This window comes from Pseudophryne corroboree, chromosome 2 (genome assembly GCF_028390025.1).
Source record: "Pseudophryne corroboree isolate aPseCor3 chromosome 2, aPseCor3.hap2, whole genome shotgun sequence".
NCBI classification, from domain to species: Eukaryota; Metazoa; Chordata; class Amphibia; order Anura; family Myobatrachidae; genus Pseudophryne; species Pseudophryne corroboree.
In genome coordinates, this window is record NC_086445.1 from 181,154,677 (window position 1) to 181,180,249 (window position 25,573).

A 25,573-nucleotide genomic window follows, 5' to 3' on the forward strand; every position below is an offset into this window, starting at 1 on the left:
ACATTAGGGGTGTGAAGTCTTGCAACCGGAGGTGTGGCACAATCTAAATTAAAATATTGTCTGCACAGCCGTCTCCTCCCCCCTCACGCCCCCCCATCCCTCAGTTTGAAAAATTGTGCTTGGAGGAAGCACATAGGAGCTTTTGCTCCACAAAATATTTATTTATTTATTTTATTTATTTTTTCTTTCTCTGACGTCCTAGTGGATGCTGGGAACTCCGTAAGGACCATGGGGAATAGCGGCTCCGCAGGAGACTGGGCACAAAAGTAAAAGCTTTAGGACTACCTGGTGTGCACTGGCTCCTCCCCCTATGACCCTCCTCCAAGCCTCAGTTAGATTTTTGTGCCCGAACGAGAAGGGTGCATACTAGGTGGCTCTCCTGAGCTGCTTAGAGTAAAAGTTTAAATTAGGTTTTTTATTTTCAGTGAGTCCTGCTGGCAACAGGCTCACTGCACCGAGGGACTAAGGGGAGAAGAAGCGAACTCACCTGCGTGCAGAGTGGATTGGGCTTCTTAGGCTACTGGACATTAGCTCCAGAGGGATGATCACAGGCCCAGCCATGGATGGGTCCCAGAGCCGCGCCGCCGGCCCCCTTACAGAGCCAGAAGACAGAAGAGGTCCGGAAAATCGGCGGCAGAAGACGTCCTGTCTTCAATAAGGTAGCGCACAGCACCGCAGCTGTGCGCCATTGCTCTCAGCACACTTCACACTCCGGTCACTGAGGGTGCAGGGCGCTGGGGGGGGGCGCCCTGAGACGCAATAAAAACACCTTAGATGGCTAAAAATACATCACATATAGCTCCTGAGCTATATGGATGCATTTAACCCCTGCCAGTTTTTCCTTAAAAAAAGCGGGAGAAAGGCCGCCGAGAAGGGGGCGGAGCCTATCTCCTCAGCACACAAGCGCCATTTTCCCTCACAGCTCCGTTGGAGGGAAGCTCCCTGGCTCTCCCCTGCAGTCCTGCACTACAGAAACAGGGTAAAACAAGAGAGGGGGGGCACTAATTTGGCAGATTAATAAATACAGCAGCTATATAAGGGAAAAACACTTATATAAGGTTATCCCTGTGTGTGTATATATATATATATATATATATATATATATATATATATATATATATATATATATATATATATATATATATATATATATATAGCGCTCTGGTGTGTGCTGGCAAACTCTCCCTCTGTCTCCCCAAAGGGCTAGTGGGGTCCTGTCCTCTATCAGAGCATTCCCTGTGTGTGTGCTGTGTGTCGGTACGTTGTGTCGACATGTATGAGGAGGAAAATGGTATGGAGGCGGAGCAATTGCCTGTAATAGTGATGTCACCCCCTAGGGAGTCGACACCTGACTGGATGGTCTTATGGAAGGAATTACGTGATAGCGTCAGCACTTTACAAAAGACTGTTGACGACATGAGACAGCCGGAAAAACAGTTAATACCTGTCCAGGCGTCTCAAACACAGTCAGGGGCTCTAAAGCGCCCGTTACCTCAGATGGTCGACACAGACCCAGACACGGACACTGACTCCAGTGTCGACGGTGAGGAAACAAAGGTATTTTCCAGGAGGGCCACACGTTACATGATCACGGCAATGAAGGAGGTTTTGAACATTTCTGATACTACAAGTACCACAAAAAAGGGTATTATGTGGGGTGTGAAAACTACCCGTAGTTTTTCCTGAATCAGATGAATTAAATGAGGTGTGTGATGAAGCGTGGGTTTCCCCCGATAAAAAACTGCTAATTTCTAAAAAATTATTGGCATTATACCCTTTCCCGCCAGAGGTCAGGGCGCGTTGGGAAACACCCCCTAGGGTAGATAAGGCGCTCACACGCTTATCAAAACAAGTGGCGTTACCGTCTCCTGATACGGCCGCCCTCAAAGAGCCAGCTGATAGGAAGCTGGAAAATATCCTAAAAAGTATATACACACATACTGGTGTTATACTGCGACCAGCAATCGCCTCAGCCTGGATGTGCAGTGCAGGGCTGGCTTGGTCGGATTCCCTGACTGAAAATATTGATACCCTGGACAGGGACAGTATATTATTGACTATAGAGCATTTAAAGGATGCATTTCTATATATGCGAGATGCACAGAGGGATATTTGCACTCTGGCATCAAGAGTAAGTGCGCTGTCCATTTCTGCCAGAAGAGGGTTATGGACGCGACAGTGGTCAGGTGATGCGGATTCCAAACGGCATATGGAAGTATTGCCGTATAAAGGGGAGGAGTTATTTGGGGTCGGTCTATCGGACCTGGTGGCCACGGCAACGGCTGGGAAATCCACCTTTTTACCCCAGGTCACCTCTCGGCAGAAAAAGACACCGTCTTTTCAGGCTCAGTCCTTTCGTCCCCATAAGGGCAAGCGGGCAAAAGGCCACTCATATCTGCACCGGGGCAGAGGAAGGGGAAAAAGACTGCAGCAGGCAGCCTCTTCCCAGGAACAGAAGCCCTCCCCCGCTTCTGCCAAGTCCTCAGCATGACGCTGGGGCCTTACAAGCGGACTCAGGTACGGTGGGGGGTCGTCTCAAGAATTTCAGCGCGCAGTGGGCTCACTCGCAAGTGGACCCCTGGATCCTGCAGGTAGTATCTCAGGGGTACAAATTGGAATTTGAGACGTCTCCCCCTCGCCGGTTCCTGAAGTCTGCTTTGCCAACGTCTCCCTCCAACAGGGAGGCGGTATTGGAAGCCATTCACAAGCTGTATTCCCAGCAGGTGATAATCAAGGTACCCCTCCTACAACAGGGAAAGGGGTATTATTCCACGCTGTTTGTGGTACCGAAGCCGGACGGCTCGGTGAGACCTATTTTAAATCTGAAATCATTGAACACTTACATACAAAGGTTCAAATTCAAGATGGAGTCACTCAGAGCAGTGATAGCGAACCTGGAAGAAGGGGACTATATGGTGTCTCTGGACATCAAGGATGCTTACCTCCATGTCCCAATTTGCCCTTCTCACCAAGGGTACCTCAGGTTTGTGGTACAGAACTGTCACTATCAGTTTCAGACGCTGCCGTTTGGATTGTCCACGGCACCCCGGGTCTTTACCAAGGTAATGGCCGAAATGATGATTCTTCTTCGAAGAAAAGGCGTCTTAATTATCCCTTACTTGGACGATCTCCTGATAAGGGCAAGGTCCAGGGAACAGTTAGAGGTCGGAGTAGCACTATCTCAAGTAGTACTACGACAGCACGGGTGGATTCTAAATATTCCAAAATCGCAGCTGATTCCGACGACACGTCTGCTGTTCCTAGGGATGATTCTGGACACAGTACAGAAAAAGGTGTTTCTCCCGGAGGAGAAAGCCAGGGAGTTATCCGAGCTAGTCAGGAACTTCCTAAAACCAGGCCAAGTGTCAGTGCATCAATGCACAAGGGTCCTGGGAAAAATGGTGGCTTCTTACGAAGCGATTCCATTCGGCAGATTCCACGCAAGAACTTTTCAGTGGGATCTGCTGGAAAAATGGTCCGGATCGCATCTTCAGATGCATCAGCGGATAACCCTGTCTCCAAGGACAAGGGTGTCTCTCCTGTGGTGGTTGCAGAGTGCTCATCTTCTAGAGGGCCGCAGATTCGGCATTCAGGACTGGGTCCTGGTGACCACGGATGCCAGCCTGAGAGGCTGGGGAGCAGTCACACAGGGAAGAAATTTCCAGGGCTTGTGGTCAAGCATGGAAACGTCATTTCACATAAATATCCTGGAACTAAGGGCCATTTACAATGCCCTAAGTCAAGCAAGGCCTCTGCTTCAGGGTCAGCCGGTGTTGATCCAGTCGGACAACATCACGGCTGTCGCCCACGTAAACAGACAGGGCGGCACAAGAAGCAGGAGGGCAATGGCAGAAGTTGCAAGGATTCTTCGCTGGGCGGAAAATCATGTGATAGCACTGTCAGCAGTGTTCATTCCGGGAGTGGACAACTGGGAAGCAGACTTCCTCAGCAGACACGACCTCCACCCGGGTGAGTGGGGACTTCACCCAGAAGTCTTCCACATGATTGTGAACCGTTGGGAAAAACCAAAGGTGGACATGATGGCGTCCCGCCTCAACAAAAAACTAGACAGATATTGCGCCAGGTCAAGGGACCCTCAGGCAATAGCTGTGGACGCTCTGGTAACACCGTGGGTGTACCAGTCAGTGTATGTGTTCCCTCCTCTGCCTCTCATACCCAAGGTACTGAGAATCATAAGAAGGAGAGGAGTAAGGACTATACTCGTGGCTCCGGATTGGCCAAGAAGGACTTGGTACCCGGAACTTCAAGAGATGCTCACGGAGGACCCGTGGCCTCTACCTCTAAGAAAGGACCTGCTCCAGCAGGGACCCTGTCTGTTCCAAGACTTGCTGCGTTTGACGGCATGGCGGTTGAACGCCGGATCCTGAAGGAAAAAGGCATTCCGGATGAAGTCATCCCTACCCTGATCAAAGCCATGAAGGATGTAACCGTGCAACATTATCACCGTATTTGGCGTAAATATGTTGCGTGGTGTGAGGCCAGGAAGGCCCCTACAGAGGAATTTCAACTGGGTCGTTTCCTGCATTTCCTGCAAACAGGACTGTCTATGGGCCTAAAATTAGGGTCCATTAAGGTTCAAATTTCGGCCCTGTCGATTTTCTTCCAGAAAGAACTGGCTTCAGTTCCTGAAGTTCAGATGTTTGTCAAGGGGGTACTGCATATACAGCCTCCTTTTGTGCCTCCAGTGGCACCTTGGGATCTCAATGTAGTTTTGGGGTTCCTAAAATCACATTGGTTTGAACCACTCACCACTGTGGACTTAAAATATCTCACATGGAAAGTGGTAATGATGTCAGCCAGGCGTGTCTCAGAATTGGCGGCTTTATCCTATAAAAGCCCTTACCTAATTTTTCATACAGACAGGGCAGAATTGAGGACTCGTCCTCAATTTCTCCCTAAGGTGGTTTCAGCGTTTCACTTGAACCAGCCTATTGTGGTACCTGCGGCTACTAGGGACTTGGAGGATTCCAAGTTACTGGACGTAGTCGGGGCCATGAAAATATATGTTTCCAGGACGGCTGGAGTCAGAAAATCTGACTCGCTGTTTATCCTGTATGCACCCAACAAGCTGGGTGCTCCTGCTTCTAAGCAGACTATTGCTCGTTGGATTTGTAGTACAATTCAGCTTGCACATTCTGTGGCAGGCCTGCCACAGCCAAAATCTGTAAAAGCCCATTCCACAAGGAAAGTGGGCTCATCTTGGGCGGCTGCCCGAGGGGTCTCGGCTTTACAACTTTGCCGAGCAGCTACTTGGTCAGGGGCAAACACGTTTGCTAAATTCTACAAATTTGATACCCTGGCTGAGGAGGACCTGGAGTTCTCTCATTCGGTGCTGCAGAGTCATCCGCACTCTCCCGCCCGTTTGGGAGCTTTGGTATAATCCCCATGGTCCTTACGGAGTTCCCAGCATCCACTAGGACGTCAGAGAAAATAAGAATTTACTTACCGATAATTCTATTTCTAATAGTCCGTAGTGGATGCTGGGCGCCCATCCCAAGTGCGGATTGTCTGCAATACTTGTACATAGTTATTGTTACAAAAATCGGGTTATTATTGTTGTGAGCCATCTTTTCAGAGGCTCCTCTGTTATCATGCTGTTAACTGGGTTCAGATCACAGGTTGTACGGTGTGATTGGTGTGGCTGGTATGAGTCTTACCCGGGATTCAAAATCCTTCCTTATTGTGTACGCTCGTCCGGGCACAGTATCCTAACTGAGGCTTGGAGGGTCATAGGGGGAGGAGCCAGTGCACACCAGGTAGTCCTAAAGCTTTTACTTTTGTGCCCAGTCTCCTGCGGAGCCGCTATTCCCCATGGTCCTTACGGAGTTCCCAGCATCCACTACGGACTATGAGAAATAGAATTATCGGTAAGTAAATTCTTATTTCTCCTTCATCCACTAGGGGCCACTGGAGTGTAGTTACAATGGGGAGATAGTAGGTGGTATTGGTAGCTGGCACTTTAAAAATTCTCACACTGTGGCTAGCTCCTCCCCTACTATCTCCCCTCCAAGCCAGTCTTAGTTAAGTGCCCGAGGTAGCTGGTTCACTTGGGTTTAGCTGAAGAATTTTCTTCTTTTTTCTTTATTATTTTATTTTTCTTACACACACACTCACAGACTGGCAGCTCTGCCACTGCCAGTCTGCACCGTGGGAGCTGCCGGCGGGGTCCCATCGCAGCTGCGTGCGGCTAGGGATGGGCCCCGGCTGAGGGAGACACTGAGCTCTCCTGAGTTGGCGGACACCGCTGCGTGCGGCGCGTGTCGCGGCCACTCCATCCAGCAGAAGATTCCGGCAGCATGGCAGCGGTGAGTATCAAAAAATGGTCGGACACCGCTGCGTGCGGCTTGTGTCGGGACCACCCCACCACAGAAGATTCCGGCTGGACGCCGCTGCGTGCGGCGTGTGTCGGGGCCGATCCACCAAGAACACAGTGGTGAGTGAAGTATACTTTATTTGTGGTGGCTATGTATGTTTTTAGAGCAATGCACTGTTTATTGTTGTACAACCCACTCCAGAAGGGCTCTCTGGGGCTGTAATGTACTTTATTGTATCCTTACCTGTCCTCCTCATGGAGAAACAGACAGGATGATTGGGGGAGGCTGAGTATGTGTTTATACAACCCTGACTGAAAAACGGGTGTGTGTCATTCTGATAACCCTCTGCTCCCCCAGCTCCCCGCACCCCCCGCACAGATCCCCACTCAGCGCGACTCACAGAGCCGGCACAGGGATCCCGCTCGAGCGCAAAGCAATGTTTAAATTTGGCGCCTTGTACGGAGGGGGCGGAGCTAAGTCCCGCTCTGTAGAGCGAGCTCAGCGCTCCCTGCTCCCAGGCGGCGACTCGCGCTCTGTTCAGCGCAACACTCCCCGGCGGCGGCTAGCAGATACAGGGCTCTACTAGCGCTGTATAGCGGGCTCAGCGCTCAGCGCTCCCCGGCGGTGACTCGCAGGCCCAGCGGAGGGTACAGCTCGCTTCCCGCTTAGTTTTGCAATAAGGCGCCATAGCCGGGGGGCGGAGCTAACTCCCGCTCTGTACAGCGGGCTCAGCATTCTCCGCTCCCCGGCCACTGTTATAGTGTAATAGGCATTTATGTGAGTTTAATGCACATGGTGCTGAGGAGAATGTGATATAGTCAGAGTGGCTCAGCACTAATCCAGTTATCCACTATATAGATTTTATCGCATAGCCCAGAGGAGTTTCACTCTGGCGGCCATTTCCTCCATGCACAGACCTGGCTTCATATTTGCAGTGTCTCCTATAGCCCAGTGGGCTAATCTTGCATACTCAGAGACAAATACAAATAAAGTCCCAGGTATATTAACAGTTAACCTGCTTTACTCAGCGGGCTCCCAGGTCTCCCCGTCGCTAGGCAACAGCTCTGGGATTTGTAACTTTTCGATACTTCAGGCTGCTGAAATATAGATACATTCCTCCTGCAGTAGAGTCCTATACCCAGCATTTTCCTACTTGCAAATCAGGGAACCTGCTCTATTACAGTAGCTGGGACTCAGCTCAATAATAATTAAAAGGATCTACTGTGCAGTATTTATTTACCTACGGTGTGTGTGTATATATACATATATAGTTATGTTTGTGCATGTATATATATAGATATATATATTTAAGTGCGTGTAGGTATGTATATAGATAAATCCATAAAATACCAGATATAGGGGATAAAAGCCTATGGCCACACCACCCTGAACACGCCCGATCTCGTCTGATCTTGGAAACTAAGCAGGGTCAGGCCCGGTTAGTACTTGGATGGGAGACCGCCTGGGAATACCAGGTGCTGTAGGCTACTTCCGCAATGTTTTCTAATAACAACATCTTGCACATAACATTTTCCCCCATCTTTCTCACAGGCTGGTCACCATTTTGAAAAGCCAGCGGAACCTCAGAGAAACATCTGGTGCACCTTAATTAGCGGTACACTAAATACAGGGCGGGGTGTTGCCTTCCCTTTATTATTCCTTGTTGTCACTAGTTACTAATGCTATTTGTAATTGTGGAATGCGTGTAAGGCATAAGACAAATAGCGCTGCGGCTCAGTACGCTAGTAGCGGGTATCTGAACAGGGGTTTGAATCCAAACAAAACTTTAAGGAGAACTCCTATAGCCTAGGGCTAAGACTCCTGTCCCACAGCGCAGCGTTGCTGGTTCAGGTCTCCGCTGCTCCAGAAAGTTTATTTTAATCGTATCGGTCACTACACATTATAGTGCACACCTTACGTAGGGCTCTGTTTATTTAACCCACCTTTTCTCCTTTCGTTTGTCTCTCCTGGGATAGTCGAAGAATTCCCTCTTAGGTGTGAAGTATGCGGCGGAGCCATCTGCTTCGCCCTCCACGCACCTGCACACCCCTGTTTGATCAATGATGCAGGTAATGTCACTATTAACCAGACAATAACTCATCAGGTAAGCCCTTGGACTTTGGTTTCCAAGGTCACAGGATCAAATCACAGCGGGACCAAACACACCTTTCCAAAAAGAAACTTTGCTAACATTCCATGCATTACTGATGTCTGTTTTCTGTGGATCTGAACCAGTGTCTCAGAATATACAGGTACATAATACAGCAGTTCATCTGATACTGCAGGTAAAGGAGGAGGACACGTCAAGTCCATCAGGGTTCCACGCCATTGACGAAAATGACAGCGACTGGTTCAGTTTCGGATGAGCTGGGCAGGCTCCGGTAGGCGGCCGACAGACACCCGAATACACAATATCAGGTATCAAACAAGGTTTGTTTTCCTATCTTTTCCCCGCAGATGGCAGGAGATGGTATCAGAACCTCTCTAGGGTATACACCTCGGTGTATCGCCGGTCCATCAAGCCGCCGTTTTCCTGAGGCAACCTTGCTCAGGGATCCATCGACATATGCGGCAGCATGGTTCTACCGTATCCGGAGCAGGTAGGTTGGGGAACAATTGTCCTCTAGGTTACAGGATGCTTCGCATCAGGATCAATTGATACTTTGATACAGGTCAGAATCACGATTCTGCTTTATGTTCCTTGGAGGTCTCCATGTCTACAGACTCGGACCCTGCATCTTCGCTTGGGCTGTCTTAACCCGACGACCTCTGGGGCTGCGACAGTGACAAGTAAACATGAAATCCTACGGGGCAGATGGTTCTGGGGAAGGAACTTTCTGCAGGATTTCTTGAACCAATGGAGGTAGGTCCACTTTGATTTCTCCTACTACTGCCCCAGCTCCAAGACAGACCTTTACTGGTCTTCCCTTTAGATTTTTTCGTGCCCTTTCAGGTTTTTGACTCCACACGGGTGATATCTTCGTCGCCAGGGGTTCTCAGGGTAAAAAGGCTGAAGCAGAGGTTCAACATCCTCAGTCCAGTCTGATTTTATGTCATCCTATACACCCATTACACCTGCAGGGTCCCAGGGTAGGCGCAGGTCGATGGGAGAAGGCTTGGGCGGTTACAACCGTCTCAGGAGTCCCTCGGCATAGGTCGGCTGATTTACGATGACAAGAGAGTCATACTGCAGGCTGCGCTCCATAGGTTTCTAACCGCAAAGGGTGTTGATCCCTGTTTTTCACATATCATTTGAATTAGGACAGTTCTCAGGCCTTTGTTTTCTTTTCACGTTCCGAAGCCAAGTGGCTCGGACAGGCCTATTCTGGCCTTACAATCCTTTTAGTCTGTGATTGCTAGTTTAAACAAGAAAGGGAGTTTTACGTGTCCCTTGTCTTCAGAGATGCCTGTTTACTGATTTCCGTTGGACAGGCTTTTCTCAGATTCCCCCTTAACAGGATTCTCATTTTCACTGTAAGTCCTTTACTCTTCTCTCTTCCGCTCCCACAGAGTTTAGAAAGATAACAGAATAACTCTTTTTCAGGGGCAGTGGGTGACGTTGGTTCCCTAATGGGACAATTTACTGCTACTATCCCACTCTGTACATTAGGTGGCTTCTGAATATCCGGAGGATCCACGAGCTTCTGATTCGACACAGATCCAATTTATGCTCCGCATAGACGTTTCTCAACACGGTCCGTCAGAGGTTTTTTCATTCCTCGGCACCAGAGACTCTATTTCTTCAGTCAAGTTGCGACGTAATGAGGGGTCGCCTCCATTCCTCTCGGAACGGGGGACAACAATCTTGTTTCCAGATCAAGCCACCAGGTCAGACTCCTGGGTGAGGGAACATGCCCCGGAGTTTTGTCAGCTGGTCCGCTGTGGGCGGAGATTTCGGATCGACCTCAGGGCGTTCTGACTGACTCGTTAACCCTTTATTACTCTCGGACGGCAGTAGCCGTGGAGGCCCTCAGGGCTCCGGGGAGTTTTCTGGTTATTCTATCCTGCCTCCTTTTTCTATTTCTACTTCATGTTCAGTAACACAGGAGGGGATTATGCGTGCTAGTCCTCTCGGTGGCGCTGGTTGGGCCACGCATGACTTGAAGATACAGATACGCCTGTTGTCAGTAGAGGAGCCTTGGCTCCTACCTCGACTGGACTGTCTACTTCAACAGGCTCCTTTTTTCTCCTTGTTCAATTTTACACTGGTTTCGGTTACCCGTGTGACTGTTCACGAGACCTCAGAAGGGAGGAGTTCCCTAGTTCGGTTAGGCCTACTGGGCTCCGATTTCAGAAGTCTATTACCTCTTCTCGCTTTTGCCACTTTGGGAAAACTTTATGGAACATAATGAAGATAAAAGGGGTTTTTTCCCCCTTCTTCCAGTTACCATTCATCTTTGGTTTCTCTGGGAGGTTTTTTGCTCCGCTGCGCTTCAAACCACACTGACCGGAATTTTAGGTCTCTGCCTTTTTCGCTTTTCTTCCAAATGAGATTAGCCTAGCGGCCGTAAGTTCGGCCTCTTGTTCAGGGAGTACTCTATTGGCAACTCCCCGGGCTCGGCTTCGGCCTCAGCGGTCGTTTCTTCCAGAGGGGAGGTCCATTTTTCATATAAATCTGACACTAGTGGTTTTCAATCCTCTCTGAATGTTGTCAGGGCTCGTCAACTCTCTCTACAGAGGTCTCAGGCTATTCGATGAAGTGTTTTTTCTTCTTTGCTCTGGATGATGCTCCCGTACTAAATAGCCGGGGCCCCAGCATATGCTGGACAGTTGGATACATCTGATCATCAGACAGTCTTCTTGGCGGTTACTAGGGAACCTCCGTTTTCCATTTCAGCGCGCTTTACGCGCATTGTAAGACTTTCGTGGGCAGCCGCCCGCGGGGTCTCCATGAATATTTTGTCGGGCGGCTACTTGGTCAAACCGACATTCGTTTTGTCAAATTCTACAAGTTTGACACTTTTACGGCCTCTGCATCACTGTTTGGCCGAGCAGTTTTTACAGGACTCTCAGCGCTTTCCCACCCGTTTTTTGGGAGCTCTGGGACGTCCCCATTGTAACTACACTCCAGTGGCCCCTAGTGGATGAAGGAGAAATCAGGATTTTGGTACTTACCGATAAATCCCTTTCTCCGATTCCACAGGGGCCACTGGACGCCCGCCCAGCGCTGTTTCTCCTGATTTTTGTTTGATTAACGATTGCAGATCACCATATGACTGCTTGTTGGGTTCAGGCTAGCCTGGTTTTTTGTCAGGTTCTGTTCCAGGTTTAGTTTGTGTTCGCCTGGTTTACAGGGCGTCGTTAACCTCCTCTACCTTACGGTTTGTTTATTACAGCTCTCCTCGGGCACAGTTTAACGTAGACTGGCTTGGAGGGGAGATAGTAGGGGAGGAGCTAGCCACAGTGTGAGAATTTTTAAAGTGCCAGCTACCAATACCACCTACTATCTCCCCATTGTAACTACACTCCAGTGGCCCCTGTGGAATCGGAGAAAGGGATTTATCGGTAAGTACCAAAATCCTGATTTTTCCTTCTCTAGCATGAGAAATAGCCCGATCCCTCCTAACAAAAGGAGGGTGCAGGCAGAACCTTCTTTGAGAGACCCTATCCCTTCTAACAAAAGGAGGGTGCAGGAATCACTGGAGGGAGACTAAGGTCCCAGCTAAAGGGATCAACTGCTCTCTTCACAGAAAATCCGGAGCACAGAGACAGTGAGTAGCCCCTAGAGGGACATCTACACTTATGTAGTTTGGGGTTAAGGTGGCTGTGGCTCCCTGCAATAGGGTAATAGAAGTACAAGACGCTGTTTCCTCACAAGGAGGCCAGTGATCAAGGAAGCCGACTTACAGGTACAGCATCCCCCGCCCGCCACCCCCCTCCTCATTCCGCAGACATGATCAGCAGCAACGTCAGGGAGAGGACTAACCTTCTCCAAGGGGTCTCCTGCCGCCCGCTATTAGAGCGCAGCCTACCGCGAGGACATGAGCAGGGGAGCCGGGCAGGCCGCCCGCACACATGTAATAACCGGAAAGCCAGCCTGGCTTACCTATGCCGTCCTCTCTCTCGCTCTCTGGCACACCGCCGTATCAGTGGGGATGGGTGCATTAAGGAGAAGCACAGGTCCCGGAGTTGCCGCTGTTGGTAGCGCTGCTCTGCGATCCCAACGGCCGCTCTAGGGAGCGCGGGCACAGCATTTCCGCCGCCCGCTAGTAGAAGCACAACCGCCCGCTAGTAGAATAGCCGCCCGATAGGGATCCTATAACAGCCGCTCTAGTGTGCACTCCCCGCCGCCCGCTTAGGGAGCGCAGCTGCCCGCAAAAGGACCCCTTCCGCCGGCCGCTCTGGGAGCGGAGGGTTAAGGGGAGCTGGCGGGGTATTTAACAGAGCGCGGGGCGGTCGGCCTGGACATTATGGGGGATATAGGTAGAAGGTAGTGTTTTTAATGATGTGAGCACATATTTTTAATGGCAGCCATCTTTAATATATTCAGAGGCGCCAAAATTGCTTCTCAGAAACAATAGCGCCCCCTTTAGTGGAGCCATTTTTCTCAGCCAGTCAGAACTGAGGGAGGGGTTTTTCTACCTAGTAGTTACAGGTTAAGGAATATAGTTTACTACTCCCTCTGCTGGTAGTTTGTTTGTTAGGTCTCTGCTGCAAAGGATTTTCTAGGAGTTTTTAATCAAGCATGTTTATGCATTTTATTTTCAATGGACTTATACTTCAAAGATCCTGTGAAAATAAAGGGAACGTTCTGGATATCAACCCGACCTCAGTGCTTGAATCACAGTTACATGTGCGGGGTTGCAATGAGGCTGTTTAGAATAATTATTATTTCTCTATCGTCCTAGTGGATGCTGGGGTTCCTGAAAGGACCATGGGGAATAGCGGCTCCGCAGGAGACAGGGCACAAAAAGTAAAGCTTTTCCAGATCAGGTGGTGTGCACTGGCTCCTCCCCCTATGACCCTCCTCCAGACTCCAGTTAGATTTTTGTGCCCGGCCGAGAAGGGTGCAATCTAGGTGGCTCTCCTAAAGAGCTGCTTAGAGAAAGTTTAGCTTAGGTTTTTTATTTTACAGTGAGTCCTGCTGGCAACAGGATCACTGCAACGAGGGACTGAGGGGAGAAGAAGTGAACTCACCTGCGTGCAGGATGGATTGGCTTCTTGGCTACTGGACATTAGCTCCAGAGGGACGATCACAGGTACAGCCTGGATGGTCACCGGAGCCGCGCCGCCGGCCCCCTTGCAGATGCTGAAGTTAGAAGAGGTCCAGAATCGGCGGCTGAAGACTCTGACAGTCTTCTAAAGGTAGCGCACAGCACTGCAGCTGTGCGCCATTTTCCTCTCAGCACACTTCACACGCTGTCACTGAGGGTGCAGGGCGCTGGGGGGGGGCGCCCTGGGAGGCAAATGTAAACCTATATACTGGCTAAAAATACCTCACATATAGCCCCCAGAGGCTATATGGAGATATTTAACCCCTGCCAAACTTCACTAAAGAGCGGGAGACGAGCCCGCCGTAAAAGGGGCGGGGCCTATCTCCTCAGCACACAGCGCCATTTTTTCTCTCACAGAAAGGCTGGAGAGAAGGCTCCCAGGCTCTCCCCTGCACTGCACTACAGAAACAGGGTTTAAACAGAGAGGGGGGGCACAAATTGGCGATATAATATATATATATATATATATATATATATATATATATATATATATATAAAGATGCTATTAGGGAGAAACACTTATATAAGGTTGTCCCTATGTAATTATAGCGTTTTTTGGTGTGTGCTGGCAAACTCTCCCTCTGTCTCTCCAAAGGGCTAGTGGGGTCCTGTCCTCTGTCAGAGCATTCCAGGTGTGTGTGCTGTGTGTCGGTACGTGTGTGTCGACATGTATGAGGACGATGCTGGAGGAGGCGGAGAAATTGCCTGTAATGGTGATGTCACTCTCTAGGGAGTCGACACCGGAATGGATGGCTTATTTAGGGAATTACGTGAGAATGTCAACACGCTGCAAGGTCGGTTGACGACATGAGACGGCCGACAAACAATTAGTAACGGTCCAGGCGTCTCAGAAACACCGTCAGGGTTTTTTTATAAAAAACGCCCATTTACCTCAGTCGGTCGACACAGACACAGACACGGACACTGAATCCAGTGTCGACGGTGAATAAACAAACGTATTCCTCATTAGGGCCACACGTTAAGGGCAATGAAGGAGCTGTTACATATTTCTGATACTACAAGTACCACAAAAAAGGGTATTATGTGGAAGTGAAAAAACTACCTGTAGTTTTTCCTGAATCAGATAAAATAAAATGAAGTGTGTGATGATGCGTGGGTTTACCCCGATAGCAAATATTGTCGTTATACCTTTTCCCGCCAGAAGTTAGGGCGCGTTGGGAAACACCCATTAGGGTGGATAAGGCGCTCACACGCTTATCAAGTGGCGTTACCGTCTCCAAATACGGCCGCCCTCAAGGAGCCAGCTGATAGGCAGCTGGAAAAATATCCTAAAAAGTATATACACACAGACGGTGGTTATACTGCGACCAGCGATCGCCATCAGCCTGGAGATGCAGTGCTGGGTTGGCTTGGTCGAATTCCCTGACTAAAAATATTTTATTGATATAGAGCATTTAATAGGATGCATTCTATATATATGTATGCGAGATGCACAGAGGGATATTTGCACTCTGGCATCAAGATAAGTGCGTTGTCCATATCTCCCAGAAGATGTCATGGACACGACAGTGGTCAGGTGATACAGATCCCATACGGCACATGGAAGTATTGCCGTATAAAGGGAAGGAGTTATTTGGGGTCGGTCCGTCGGACCTGGGGGCCACGGCCACAGCTGGGAAATCCAACCTTTTTTACCCCAAGTTACATCTCAGCAGAAAAAGACACTGTCTTTTCAACCTCAATCCTTCCGTTCCCATGTGGGCAAGCGGGCAAAAGGCCAGTCATATCTGCCCAGACATAGAGGAAAGGGAAGTAGACTGCAGCAGGCAGCCCCTTCCCAGGAAAAGAAGCCCTCCACCAGTGGGGGGGTAGTCTCAAGAGTCTCAGCGCGCAGTGGGATCACTCGCAAGTTGACCCCTAGATCATACAAGTATTATCCCAGGGGTACAGATTGGAGAGTCGAGACATTTTTTCCTCGCAGGTTCCTGAAGCCTGCTTTACCAACGGCTCCCTCCGACAAGGAGGCAGTATTGGAAAAAAATTCACAAGCTGTATTTCCAGCAGGTGATAATCAAAGTACCCCTCCTACAACAAGGAAAAGGGTATTAGTCCTCCACACTATATTGTGGTACTGAAGCCAGACGGCTTGGTGAGACATAGTCTAAATCTGAAATCTTTGAACACTTACATAAAAAGGTTCAAATCAAGATGGAGTCACTCAGAGCAGTGATAGAGAACCGGAAAAAAGGGAACTATATGGTGTCCCTGGACATCAAGGATTACCTCCATGTCCAAATTTGCCCTTCTCAACAAGGGTACCTCTGGTTCGTGATACAGAACTGTCAATATCAGTTTCAGACGCTGCCGTTGAATTATCCACGGCACCCCGGGCCTTTACCAAGGTAATGGCCGAAAAGATGATTCTTAAAAGAAGAAAGGCATCTAAATTATCCCTTACTTGGACGATATCCTGAAAGGGACAAGTTTCCAGAGAACAGTTGGAGGTCGGAAAAGAACTATCTAAAGTAGTTCTACGACAGCACGAGTGGATTCTAAATATTCCAAAAATCGCAGCTGTTTTCCGATGATACGTCTACTGTTCCTAGGAATGATTCTGGGCATAGTCCAGAAAGAGGTATTTCTCCTGGAGGGGAAAGCCAGGGAGTTATCCGACCTAGTCAGAAACCTCCTAAATCCAGGCCAAGTATCAGTGCATCAATGCACAGGAGTCCTGGGAAAAATGGTGGCTTCTTACGAAGCGATTCCATTCGGCAGATCTCACGCAAAAACTTTTCAGGGGGATTTGCTGGACGAATGGTCCGGATCGCATCTTCAGATGCATCAGCGGATAACCCTGTCTCCAAGGACAAGGGTGTCTCTTCTGTGGGGGCTGCAGAGTGCTCATCTTCTAGAGGGCAGCACATTCAGCATTCAGGACTGTGTTCTGGTGACCACGGATGCCAGCCTGTGAGGCTGGGGAACAGTCACACAAGGAAGAAATTTCCAGGGAAGTGTGGTCAAGTCTGGAGATTTCTCTCCACATGAATATACTGGAGCTAAGGGCAATTTACGATGCTCTGAGCCTAGGAAGACCTCTGCTTCAAAGTCAACCGGTGCTGATCCAGTAGGACATCGTCATGGCAGTCGCCCACGTAAACAGACGGGGCGGCACAAGAAGCAGGAGGGCAATGACAGCAAGGATTCTTCGCTGGGCGAAAGATCATGTGATAACACTGTCAGCAGTGTTCATTCCGGGAGTGGACAACTAGGAAGATTTCCTCAGCATAAATGAATTCCACCCGGAAAAGTGGGAACTTCATCTGGAAGTTTCCACATGTTTGTAAACCGTTGGGAAAGTCCAAAGGTGGTTATGATGGCGTCCCACATGAAGCGCCAGGTCTAGAGACCCTCATGCAATAGCTGGGACGCTCTGGTAACACCGTGGGTGTACCAGTCGGTGTATGTGTTCCCTCCTCTGCCTTTCATACCCAGTGTATGGAGAATGATAGGAAGGAGAGGAGTAAGAACTATACTCGTGGTTCCGGTTTGGGCCAAGAAGAACTTGGTACCCGGAACTTCAAGAGATACTAGAAAGGATCTTGATTCAGCAAGAATCATGTCTGTTCCATGACTTACCGCAGCTGCGTTGACGCCAGGGCGGGTGAACGCCGGATCCTAAGGGAAAAAGGCATTCCGGAAGAGGTCATCCCTACCCAGGTCAGAGCCAGGAAGGAGGTGACCGCACAACATTATCACCGCTTAGGTGCAAATATGTTCCATGGTGTGAGGCCAGGAAGGCTCCACGGAAGAATTTCAACTAGGTTAATTCCTACATTTCCTGCAAGCAGGAGTGTATATGGGTCTCAAATTGGGGTCCATTAAGGTTCAAATTTCGACCGGTCGATTTTCTTCCAGAAAGAAATTGGCTTCAGTTCCTGAAGTCCAGAAGTTGTTAAGGGAGTACTGCATATACAACCCCTTTTTGATGTCTCCAGTGGCACTGGGCGATCTCAACGTAGTTTGGGATTCCTAAAATCACATTGTTTTAAACAACTCTCATCTGTGGATTTGATATATCTCACATGGAAAGTGACCATGCTGTTGGTCCTGGCCTCGGCCAGGCGAGTGTCAGAATTGGCGGCTTTATCTCACAAAGCCATATCTGATTGTCCATTCGGACAGAGCAAAGCTGTGGACTCGTCCCCAGTTTCTCCCTAAGGTGGTGTCAGCGTTTCACCTGAACCAGCTTATTGTGGTGCCTGCGGCTACTAGGGACTTGGAGGACTCCAAGTTGCTGGATGTTGTCAGGGCCCTGAAAATATAGTTTCCAGGTCGGCTGGAGTCAGGAAATCTGACTTGCTGTTTATCCTGTATGCACCCAACAAGCTGGGTGCTCCTGCTTCTAAGCAGACTATTGCTCGTTGGATTTGTAGTACAATTCAGCTTGCACATTCTGTGGCAGGCTTGCCACAGCAAAAAATATGTAAATGCCCATTCCACAAGGAAGGTGGGCTCCTCTTGGGCGGCTGCCCGAGGGGTCTCGGCATTAGAACTCTGCCGAGCAGCTACGTGGTCGGGGGAGAACACGTTTGTAAAATTTTACAAATTTGATACCCTGGCAAAAGAGGACCTGGAGTTCTCTCATTCGGTGCTGCAGAGTCATCCGCACTCTCCCGCCCGTTTGGGAGCTTTGGTATAATCCCCATGGTCCTTTCAGGAACCCCAGCATCCACTAGGACGATAGAGAAAATAAGAATTTACTTACCGATAATTCTATTTCTCGGAGTCCGTAGTGGATGCTGGGCGCCCATCCCAAGTGCGGATTATTCTGCAATACTTGTACGTAGTTATTGTTACAAAAATCGGGTTATTGTTGTAGGAAGCCGTCTTTCAGAGGCTCCTTTTGTTATCATACTGTTAACTGGGTTTAGATCACAAGTTGTACGGTGTGATTGGTGTGGCTGGTATGAGTCTTACCCGGGATTCAAAATCCTCCCTTATTGTGTACGCTCGTCCGGGCACAGTACCTAACTGGAGTCTGGAGGAGGGTCATAGGGGGAGGAGCCAGTGCACACCACCTGATCTGGAAAAGCTTTACTTTTTGTGCCCTGTCTCCTGCGGAGCCGCTATTCCCCATGGTCCTTTCAGGAACCCCAGCATCCACTACGGACTCCGAGAAATAGAATTATCGGTAAGTAAATTCTTATTTTTATTTCAATTTTTGTCTTTCAGTGAATCCAGTGTACAATTGTTCCCGTCATATATTACGGTAGTCCGTTACCTATTATACAGATGAGATGCACTACAAGTATTCTGCGGGGGTGCATTGTCACCTTCAAATGCACAAACAAAGATTTTTCTACTAAGCACGGTAACTCCAGTTACCTTTGGCATCCATCAAATGATATATTATATATAACATAATGCCTCCAACGGACGCTGCTGACAGGTCCGGCGGGGGAGGGAGCTTCAGACAATGTCACCCAACTCAGCTCTATCTGTATCAACAGTTGGTGGTCTGGTGGGGAATAGTTAAATAAGTATTTATATTTATTTATTTCTTACTAGACAGAGAAGATTTTTAACTGTTTGAGAATACTCGTCAGAGCTCCTAATTCTCTCTACGGCCCTTCGCCACCTATGCTAATGAGTGAAGGTCGGGCGGAGTTGGTATGTATGTTTTCTCTAAAGATAAATCGCAAGAGATTACTTTGAGGGCTTACATAGATAAGCACTATACTTTACAGCCCTCGTGTGCGCGACAAGACTGGGCATACAACCAGGAGGCCAGTGATCCATCAAGGTTGTGAAAGGAATACCAGTTTCGAAGGTTGGAGTGCCATCCCAGAGTAACATCAGTTTCAGAACGGGTGGACGTCACAAGAAAATAGTCTACCCATAGACAGTCTCGAGCTGAGTGCAGTTACAATACATCTTCGTTTAGCCAAAGAGAGAGAGTAAAAAAAAAAACCTAGTGATGGGTCACCACTTATATAGGCAGTCGGACAATGTCACAACGACAGCATGTATAAACTATCACGAAGGAACAAGATGGCACTAAAAGTAGCCACAAGAATCTTGTTGTGGGCAGGAAGGCACAACATCTTCTTTTTCAGTATAGTTCATTCCAGGAATGCAACAGTATCGCAGTAGACAGAAGATGCATCCAGGTATCGAGATGGTGATAGGGTGAGGGACTACCTCCTGTAGACCTACTGGCCTCTCGACACAACCATCAGCTACCCAGGTCTGTGGCCAGCACATGGTATCTAGAAGTGGAAGCATGACACTTCCTTGGTCTTCCAGAAGTGTTTACAAGCTTCCATCATTTCAGTTTATACCCAGGGTATTCACGAGGGCCAAACGGAAAGGGGTGTGGGCGACTTGTGATTCCACCACACTGGTTCCGCAGCAGTTAGTGCACGGTTTTCCGAGGTCTCCTAGCGGTAGACCCGTGGAGACTCTTTCAGAGAAAGTTTACAGCATCTATTCCTATAAAGACAGCGGAAGCCGGTCACGACCTTGCATTGTTACAGAAGATGGACTGGTGTCAGGACTACGAGTTGGATTCCGGGGGGATTCCCTCTGTCTAGACTTTTACGTTTTCTCCGGACCGGTTTACTTGGTGGCCTGTGTTAGGCTCATTCACAGTTAAGATTTTCACCTCTCCATCCTTTTTCGACAGTGCTTAGCATCTTTACAGGGGTTTTCAGACTTTTTTAAGAAAAGTTCTGAGGATACCTCTTTTTCCGAGCACTCCATGGCGTCGGGGGGCCTCACCTTGAGGTGGGAATGTTTCAATTCAACGACCTCTGAGCTTTTGGTAGAGAGCAGGATGAATTATCTCTCCAGGACAGTCCTGTTACTTGCCTTAGTATAGACCAAATGGGTCTCTGATTGGGAGCCTTGTGGCGGAAGTGTCCCTTTTTCTATTTCTCCAGGGCGATAGGAAAGTACTTCTTACACGGGCAGAGTTTTCTCCCATAGGTTGTGGGGTTTTTTTTCCCGTAGGCCAGCCAATGGTGATGCCATCTTTTCGATGGGGCAGTGTCTTTGGAGGTTGTACGAGCTGTACAGATATCCGTGCAAGTTAAGTCGTCCATCTGACTATAGGACCGATTGTTGTTCTTTTTGATGGTACAAGGAGGAGTTGGTCTGCGTCTACACAAACGCTGTCCAGATAGCTTAGGATTACCACTATGCAGTAATTATCCTGGGGTATACGGTTTCTGTTTCGGGCTGGTGCCCATGCCACCAGATCGGTGGGCACCTCATGGGTGACAGCCACTCAACATTACAGAGTGGCAACGTGGTCTGCAGACACAAGCTTCTACAAGTTTGATACTTTTGCGTCCAAAGATTTGAAGTTTGGACGTATGGTTTTACAGGCTACTGACAGCACTCCCACCCTTGGGAGTAACTTTGGGACGTCCCCTAATGTATATGATGTTCCAGTGTCCCCTAGTGGATGAAAGAGAAGAGGATTTTGGTACTTACCGATAAATCCATTTCTCTGAATCCTCTAGGGGACACTGGACGCCCGCCTCGGTGCTGTCAACCTGCTGTGTTACAGGTTCTTGTTGAACTGTTCGTGCAAACAGCATTGGTTTTCTGTTAACAGACTGCTAGGTTGCTGTTTGACTTTGTTGTACGGTAGGCTCCTCGCCATTGGTTTTTGTAGTCTCATGTCCTAGTCTCTCCGTCAAATTTTCCAAACTGAGGGATGGGGGGCGTGAGGGGGGAGGAGCCGGCTGTGCAGACAATATTTTAATTTAGATTGTGCCACACCTCCGGTTGCAAGACTTCACACCCCTAATGTATATGATGGTCCAGTGTCCCCTAGATGATTCAGAGAAATGGATTTATCGGTAAGTACCAAAATCCTCTTTTCTTCTGTTATCCTAACTTTATTATTAATTTGTAGGTTATGATTCCCGTGGAGGCAGTAGCAGGAGAGCATTTGGCACTGGGTACCGTCGTGATGATGATTACAGAGGAGGAGGTGGTAGTGGTGGAGATCGATATGGTGATAGGTATGATGACAGGCGCGATGACAAATCGGACAAGTGGAATGGTTACTCCCGAAGTGACGACAGCAGCAGCAGGAGGGAAGAACGAGGTATATGTAAAATCTTAATCCATTTTAGGCAAATTAGCTAGCAACCTCTCTTTGCCTCACTTCGCAGTACTTTATGAATTAGGACATTTTCAGTGTACATCCACCCTAAATATTTTTGAGAACTTTTTTTCTTTTTTTTTTCTTAGAGAACGCCATCCAAAAAATAGTTAACTAAATAGTTGTCCACCTCACCATGCTGTTAGCCAAATATCTGCATTTCCAAATTGTTTTTCAGTCCCATGACGCACTTAATTAGTGGATGGTAGGTTGAACAGGCATGCACATTGACACCCAGTTTGTTTCATTAGTTGGGACTTTGTTGGATCTGGCAAGCGGAGATTGAGTAGTTTTTAGTTTACCTTTTAAGATGCTTTGCTTTGTTTTAATCTTGGCATTGACTAGAGATCAAATAGATGATTACTGCGCTTGTGGATGCTTGTTACTTATCACATCAAATAAATATATATATATATATAGATAGATAGATATATAGATATAGATTTTTTTGTATTGCTCTTGGTACTCAGAAATTAATAAGTGTTAAGAATTAATGTTAGGAAGGCCTGTATTTATATAATATCACATTTATTGTGCAGTCACAATCACAAATATGCATCAAAAATATATATCAATAAACAACAATAAAATGGTAAAATTCCAAGGAGATTGATATCAATTATTTGTTCTCTCCTTCATATGCATACATTAAAACAAGTATTTCTCTTGCGTCCTAGAGGATGCTGGGGACTCCGTAAGGACCATGGGGGTATAGACGGGCTCCGCAGGAGACATGGGCACTATAAAGAAACTTTAGAATGGATGTGCACTGGCTCCTCCCTCTATGCCCCTCCTCCAGACCTCAGTTAGTTCCTGTGCCCAGAGGAGACTGGGTGCATTACAGGGGAGCTCTACTGAGTTTCTCTGGAAAAAAAGAATTTTGTTAGGTTTTTTTAGTTTCAGGGAGCACTGCTGGCAACAGGCTCCCTGCATCGTGGGACTGAGGAGAGAGAAGCAGACCTACTTAAGTGATAGGCTCTGCTTCTTAGGCTACTGGACACCATTAGCTCCAGAGGGAGTCGGAACGCAGGTCTCCCCTCGCCGTTCGTCCCAGAGCCGCGCCGCTGTCCTCATCACAGAGCCGGAAGAAAAAAGCCGGGTGAGTATAAGAAGAAAGACTTCAAACGCGGCAGAAGACTTCAGATCCTCTCTGAGGCAACACGCAGCAGTAACGCTGCGCGCCATTGCTCCCCCACACACACACACACACACACACACACACACACACACACACACACACACACACACACTGCAGGGCGCAGGGGGGGGCGCCCTGGGCAGCAATATTATACCTCTAGGACTGGCTAGTACATATATAGGCTGCGGAGGCAGTATATATTAAAATCCACCGCCAGCATTACAAAATTGAGCGGGACCGAAGCCCGCCACTGGGGGGGGGGGGGGGGGAGCGAGCTAACCAGCACCATTTTCTCCACAGAGCACTGCTGAGAAGCTGGCTTCCCGGACTCTCCCCTGCTGAACACGGTGACACAGGGCAGGAAAGAGGGGGGGGGGGGGCATTTGTAAGGCGCAGTGAGTGTATTGTATACAGATAATTATATATAAAAGCGCTATTTATCTGGGAATTTTGTTTCCAGTGTCAGTTGGCGCTGGCTGTGTGCTGGCATACTCTCTCTCTCTGTCTCTCCAAAGGGCCTTATTGGGGAACTGTCTCCATATAAATATATCCCTATGTGTGTGGGGGTGTCGGTATGAGTGTTGCGGCATGTCTGAAGTGGAAGGCTCATCTAAGGAGGTGGAGCAGATTGTGGTGTCTCCGTCGGCAACGCCGACACCTGATTGGTTGGACATGTGGAATGTTTTAAATGCAAATGTGACTTTATTACATAAAAGGATGGACAAAGCAGAGTCCAGGGAAAAAGCAGGGAGTCAATCCATGGCTTTAGCTGTGTCACAGGGCCCTTCAGGGTCCCAAAAACGTCCTCTATCCCAAATAACAGACACTGATACCGACACGGATTCTGACTCCAGTGTCAACTACGATGATGCAAGGTTACACCCAAGGGTGGCAAAAAGTATTCATTATATGATTATTGCAATAAAAGATGTTTTGCATATCACAGATGGACCCCTCTGTCCCTGACATGAGGGTGCACATGTTTAAGGAAAAGAAACCTGAGGTAACCTTTCCCCCATCTCTTGAGCTAAATGAGTTATTTGAAAAAGCTTTGAAAACTCCAGATAAAAAACTGCAGGTTCCCAAGAGGATTCTTATGGCGTATCCTTTTCCTGCACGGGACAGGGTACGGTGGGAATCCTCGCCCATGGTGGACAAGGCTTTGACGCGCTTGTCCAAGAAGGTGGCGCTACCGTCTCCAGACACGGCAGCCCTTAAGGATCCTGCTGATCGCAGACAGGAAACTACCTTAAAATCTATTTATACATATACAGGTGCTTTACTCAGGCCGGCAATAGCATCGGCATGGGTATGTAGCGCAGTTGCAGCTTGGACAGATACTTTGTCAGCTGACATTGATACCCTAGATAGGGATACCATTTTATTGACCTTAGGTCACATTAAAGACGCAGTCTTATATATGAGAGACGCTCAGAGAGATGTTGGGCTGCTAGGTTCGAGAGCCAACGCCATGGCGATTTCGGCTAGGCGAGCCCTGTGGACCCGCCAATGGACAGGTGATGCAGACTCAGAGGCATATGGAGGTTTTACGTTACAAGGGTGAGGTTTTATTTGGGGAAGGTCTAGCGGACCTGGTTTCCACAGCTACCGCGGGTAAATCTACTTTTTTGCCTGTTGTTCCCCCTCAGCAAAAGAAAACTCCACAATATCAGATGCAGTCCTTTCGGTCGCATAAGTCCAGAAGAGGTCGGGGCTCATCCTTCCTCGCCAGAGGTAAGGGTAGAGGGAAAAGAACGCCTGCTACGGCTAGTTCCCAGGACTAGAAGTCCTCCCCGGCTTCCACTAAATCCACCGCATGACGCTGGGGCTCCACTGAGGGAGTCGGCACCGGTGGAGGCACGTCTTCGACTCTTCACCCAGGTCTTGGTTCTGTCAGACGTGGATCCTTGGGCGCTGGAAATTGTGTCCCAAGGCTACAAACTGGAATTCGAAGAGGTGCCTCCGCCAATTTTTCAAGTCGGCCTTGCCAGCTGCTCCCACAGAGAGGGAAATAGTGTTAGCTGCAATTCAAAAGCTGTGTCAACAGCAAGTGATTTATCAAGGTTCCCCTAGTCCAACAGGGGAAAGGGTACTATCCAACCCTGTTCGTGGTCCTGAAACCGGATGGCTCGGTCAGACCCATTTTAAATCTAAAATCCCTAAACCTGTACTTGAAACAGTTCAAATTCAAGATGGAAACGCTCCGGGCAGTGATTTCCAGCTTGGAAGGGGGGGATTTTATGGTGTCACTAGACATAAAGGATGCATCCCATCATGTCCCCATATATCCTCCTCATCAGGAGTATCTGAGATTTGCTGTACAGGACTGTCATTACCAGTTTCAGATGTTGCCGTTTGGGCTTTCCACGGCCCCGAGAATTTTCACCAAGGTGATGGCGGAGAATGATGGTGATCCTGCGCAGACAGGGAGTCACAATTATCCCGTACTTGGACGATCTCCTGATAAAAGCGAGATCGAGAGATCAATTGCTGAAAAGCGTGTCGCTCTCCCTGAGGGTGCTACAACAGCACGGTTGGATTCTAAATCTGCCAAAGTCTCAATTGATTCCAACGACTCGTCTATCATTCCTTGGCATGATTCTGGACGCGGAACAGAAGAGGGTTTTTCTCCCAATGGAAAAAGCCCAAGACCTCCAGAACATGGTCAGAGACCTGCTAAGAACAAAAAAAATGTCTGTTCATCAATGCACTCGAGTTCTGGGAAAAATGGTGGCAGCCTACGAGGCCA

The 25,573-nt window shown here is 48.5% G+C and overlaps 1 protein-coding gene and 1 non-coding gene across 5 annotated transcripts in view; both read left to right on the forward strand.

The window, feature by feature from the left end:
- The window catches only part of EIF4B (eukaryotic translation initiation factor 4B), a 161,890-nt gene that overhangs the window by 78,708 nt on the left and 57,609 nt on the right, over positions 1-25,573 (forward strand). For all 4 annotated transcript variants that reach the window (XM_063952081.1, XM_063952079.1, XM_063952080.1 and 1 more), the window contains exon 8: positions 21,435-21,629. In XM_063952081.1, coding sequence (XP_063808151.1) covers positions 21,435-21,629 — 195 coding nt within the window. The remainder of the gene's footprint in view (positions 1-21,434; positions 21,630-25,573) is intronic.
- LOC135053019 (5S ribosomal RNA) lies at positions 7,704-7,822 on the forward strand. Its single transcript, XR_010242427.1, has one exon. It is a non-coding gene; the product is annotated as a 5S ribosomal RNA (ribosomal RNA).